The 4,781-nt window shown below is 35.8% G+C and overlaps 1 protein-coding gene across 1 annotated transcript; it reads left to right on the forward strand.

The window, feature by feature from the left end:
* The first annotated feature begins 1,145 nt into the window (after positions 1-1,145).
* Positions 1,146-4,411, forward strand: LOC132804306 (L-type lectin-domain containing receptor kinase IV.1-like). Its single transcript, XM_060818513.1, has 2 exons — positions 1,146-3,458; positions 4,223-4,411. The coding sequence occupies exon 1, from the start codon at positions 1,354-1,356 to the stop codon at positions 3,433-3,435; it is 2,082 nt and encodes a 693-aa protein (XP_060674496.1). The 5' UTR covers positions 1,146-1,353; the 3' UTR covers positions 3,436-3,458; positions 4,223-4,411.
* The last annotated feature ends 370 nt before the right edge of the window (positions 4,412-4,781 follow it).

Raw genomic sequence — 4,781 nt, forward strand, 5'->3', positions numbered from 1 at the left:
AAATTTTCATTTTATAATAAACAATAAGGCGAATTCAAACTATATCTAATGTCACCTGATTTAATATTTTTTTTAAAAATAAAAAGAAAAAATAATTTGAAAAGAAATGGATAGTGAAGTAGTCGGATGGTAGAAAACTGCCACATGTCATTATCATTTTCATAGATCATGGTGACTTGATGATGGGGATGAGCTAGGGTGGATTTTTTTTAATATAACCTAGTAGTTTGATTTATCATTCATCCATACCAAGAACACATGTATCCATTTACACCCCTATTCCTTCTCTTTATAGTTTCCACACACATACGTAGAACCATCTATATCATGGTGACTTGATGATGGAGATGTGGACTTTTTGAATGATGGAGATATGGACTTTTTGAATATAACCTAGTAGTTTGATTTATCATTCATCTACACCAAGAACACATGTATCCATTTACACATCTATTCCTTCTCTTTATAGTTTCCACACACATATCTAGAACATATGGATGGTGCATATATATGATTGTTTTCAAAACCTTTGTTAATACGTATACAATTAAAAGAAAAGAAAAAATGAAAACATAACCAAAAAATCCAGAAACCATCTAGAAATTCTTTTACAATGGCACACTTTGTCCACTAATTCGTTTACTTTATATGTATGTTTAAACATCATATAAATCAATGGGAGAAAAAGAAAACATAACCAAAAAAACCCAGAAACGATCTAGAAATTCTCTTACAATGGCACACTTTGTCCACTAAATCGTTTACTCTATATGGATGTTTAAACATCATAGTCAATGCACAAGATTTCTTCAATTTAAAAAGAAAAAAACAAGAAAAAGAAAAAAACAAGAAAAAGAAAAAGAAATATTATTTTTGGTTTTGATTCTGCCTTCCAAGACTTTTCTGGAAGAGGTTTAGCCACAGGCTTGCTTAACACAATTATTTGACCAAGTGGCCAAAACCAGCTGAACCAGATGAGGCCTAAGGGCACCCAATTCATCCAGTGTTTTTCATCCAAACCAGACAATGACTGATGTCAGAAATTTGACTTAATTAGAATCACACAGATTATTCTTCCTTGTCGGCTGTGTGCTATTAACCACTGACTGATAATTGAAGTATCACAGTGAACCAAAAAATGAAATTTATAGACTGATATGCCCCCAAAAAAAAAAAAAAAAAAGATCAAAGGCCAAAATGCAAATATAAGCATAGTTTAAAACCGAGAGAGGCAATAATACTTTTCTTTTTGCCTGTTTGAGAATGCATGAACTTTCGCAATGCTAAGTTGTAAGACAAACTTTGAAAACGACTAGGAAAACACTGCCCATTTCTTGGTCGTAGAAACAAAGAATGACAACGGAGGGAGGCGAAAGAAACAGAGTAGCCATGTTCGCAAAACTTGTGACGTTGTCCTTCTTCTTCATAAGCCTAAGAGTAGTTGCCGATGAAGATCTCAGTTTCATCTACAATGGGTTCAAGTCTGCGAACCTGAGCTTAGACGGCATCGCCGAAATCACTCCCAATGGTCTTCTGAGGCTCACCAATGATACTAAACAGCTCAAAGGCCATGCCTTTTATCCCAATCCAGTTACCTTCAAGAAACCCACCAATAATGGCACTGCTTTCTCTTTCTCTACCACTTTCGTTTTCGCCATCCGATCCGAATACCCGACTCTCAGCGGCCATGGAATCGCTTTCGTCATTGCTCCTCAGAGAGGTTTGCCCGGTGCTCTTCCAAGCCAATATCTTGGTCTTTTCAACAAAACCAACAATGGCAACGATACCAATCACGTCTTCGCTGTCGAGCTCGATACGATATTGAGCAGCGAGTTTGATGATATAAATGATAACCATGTTGGGATCGATATCAACGGGTTGAAGTCTGCGAGATCTACTATAGCAGGGTATTATGAAGATAAAACTGGACAATTCAAGAACTTGACCCTCATCAGTGGCCGATCGATGAAAGTTTGGGTGGATTATGATGGAGAAAAGAAGCAGATCAACGTCAGCTTGGCTCCGAGCAATGTTGGAAAACCCAAAATTCCACTTCTGTCTTGGAATACAGATCTTTCACCGATTATTAAAGACACCATGTTTATTGGGTTCTCTTCCTCCACTGGCTCTGTTCTAACATCTCATTATCTTCTTGGTTGGAGCTTCAAGATGAACGGAAAAGCACAAGAACTAGTACTTTCTCAGCTTCCCAAGCTACCTAAATTAGGAGGAAAACAGAGATCTCCATTTTTAACAATTGGGTTGCCATTGATTTCTGTATTTATAACCGCTATAACAATTTTGGGTATAGTTTATTTCATAAGAAGGAAGAGAAAATATGCAGAGCTAGTTGAAGATTGGGAGGTTGATTATGGACCTCAAAGGTACAAATACAAAGATCTATATATTGCCACGAAGGGATTCAAAGAAAAAGAGCTATTGGGTAGTGGCGGATTTGGTAGGGTCTACAGGGGTGTATTACCGAAATCAAATTCCGAAATTGCAGTGAAAAGAGTCTCTCATGAATCAAGACAGGGGATGAGAGAATTTGTAGCGGAAATAGCAAGTATGGGAAGGCTCCGTCACCGGAATTTGGTAGCTCTTTTGGGTTATTGCCGGCGAAAAGGTGAGCTCCTACTGGTCTACGATTACATGCCAAATGGAAGCCTAGACAAATACCTTTACGACCAACCCAAAATCACCCTGAATTGGAGACAGAGATACCGAATCATCAAAGGGGTTGCTTCGGGATTGTTCTATCTTCATGAAGAATGGGAACAGGTTGTGATTCACAGAGATGTCAAGGCCAGCAATGTATTGCTGGATGGGGAATTCAATGGAAGATTGGGAGATTTCGGACTTGCAAGACTATATGACCATGGAACTGATCCTCGGACGACCCATGTCGTGGGAACACTTGGATATCTTGCACCTGAGCATACGAGAACCGGAAAAGCCACTACTGCTACCGATGTTTTCGCTTTCGGTGCTTTTTTGCTTGAAGTTGCTTGTGGAAGGAGGCCGATAGAATTCGCCGGCAGGGATGCTTCGACGGCGGAGGGGATGATTCTGGTTGATTATGTTTTTTGGTGTTGGAAAGAAGGTGATATTTTGATGGCTAAAGATCCGAACTTGGGTTTGGAAGATTTTGTTGCAGAGGAAGTGGAGCTGGTGTTGAAGCTTGGGTTATTGTGCTCTCATTCGGAACCTGTAGCTCGGCCCAGCATGCGACAGGTCGTTCAGTACTTGGAAGGTAATGTTACTCAGCCGGATTTGCATTCGCTGGGGATTTGTACGAGTGGATTGACGACGTTTGGTGCTGGCCATGAAGGTTTTGACGATGTTGCAATGTCGTATCCTTCTTCTATGGGCAAGGCGTTCTCTTATGCGTCGTCTTCTTCTGTTGCAGAGTCGCTTCTCTCCGGTGGCCGGTGATTGGAATTTGGAAATTATTTCCGGTAAATATTTTTTTTATAAATAATTTCTTTTTTATGTGAATAAAATTTATTTAGTGAACTTTAACTAAATCCACTCGGCCCAAAAATAAAAATAAAAATAATAAATAAAAATAAAACAACTTGTATAAAGAATTGACGTTACCGAAAATGGATCGTTTTCATGCTCTAAAATATATTTGCCTTTAAACATTGTCAATTTTGTTGGCTTATCGTGTAATATAAGAAATCAATCATTTGTCATTTTATTATTTTAATTATAATTCAATAATAGAAATATATTTCCGCAAAAAAATAAAGAACAAGTAGAAATATAGGCTTTGGCCACGTGCTTGGATTTTAGATTATTAGTGAAGGACCAAATAGCAACATTTTTGGAATTTGAATAGTCGATCTTATTATTTTTCAAAAAAAAAAAAAAAAATAGAGGACCTTATTTTTTAAAGTTAGCATCCCTTCTTAATTAGCATTGTCAATAGGGATAATAATTCTAAGCCCAAAAAAGAAAAAAAAAATAGAGACATGTATCGTCTATTGGTTTTTTTTTTTTTTTTAATATTTATTTATACTTACTTTTTAATTTTTATCATTCCTTTAAAATTCATATAATTTAACCATTTAAATTAATGCCACATTATTTAAAGGCATATGATTTTTACATAATTACTAAAGCATATGAGTTTTGTCTTGAGTTTTCTTTTTGCATTTTAAGTGTAATATCTAAACAGAGAAGCGACTTTTAATCTATCCATTGTCTTTCATGTCAGGATCTTCAAGATCTGCAAAACCTTGATATTGGCAAGGTAGTTTTATACCAAGCTAGAGTTGAATCTCATAACCAAGAGATCGATTTGAAATGTGATGCCTCCATAAAGCACCAAATCATCGTATCTCCCTCTAATTGGGGGTATTATTTTGTCTATAGCCATTTAAAGCATTCATTTGAGTTCAACCTAGAAGAACAAGAAAGTGTCAAGATTTGAAACTTTTGGTGAACCGATAACAATTAAGAACCAATCTAAACCCAAATTTTTGAATAAAATAAAATAAAATATATATATATATATATAAAAGAAATAAATTAAAACTTCTTGTAGTTAAAATATTAAAGAGATTTTGATGACCAAAAAAGAGAAATATTAAGAATTTTATTCATTGGATATGGCTTCAAATTCAAATTCATGGAAAGGACTATGGCAGCTTCTCCCATACGCTTCTCCATAAAAGTCAAAAGCCAAAAAGAAAACTCACGTGCATTTCACATGAATTAAAATTTTAGTAGTTATGTAAAAATCATGTGTCTTTAAATGATAAGACACTAATTTA

The sequence above is a fragment of the Ziziphus jujuba genome, chromosome 6 (genome assembly GCF_031755915.1).
Source record: "Ziziphus jujuba cultivar Dongzao chromosome 6, ASM3175591v1".
Lineage (NCBI taxonomy): Eukaryota > Viridiplantae > Streptophyta > Magnoliopsida > Rosales > Rhamnaceae > Ziziphus > Ziziphus jujuba.

Bases quoted from the DNA above. Each gene is read 5' to 3' on its own strand.
- LOC132804306 (XM_060818513.1), top strand. From the start codon at position 1,354: ATGACAACGGAGGGAGGCGAAAGAAACAGAGTAGCCATGTTCGCAAAA.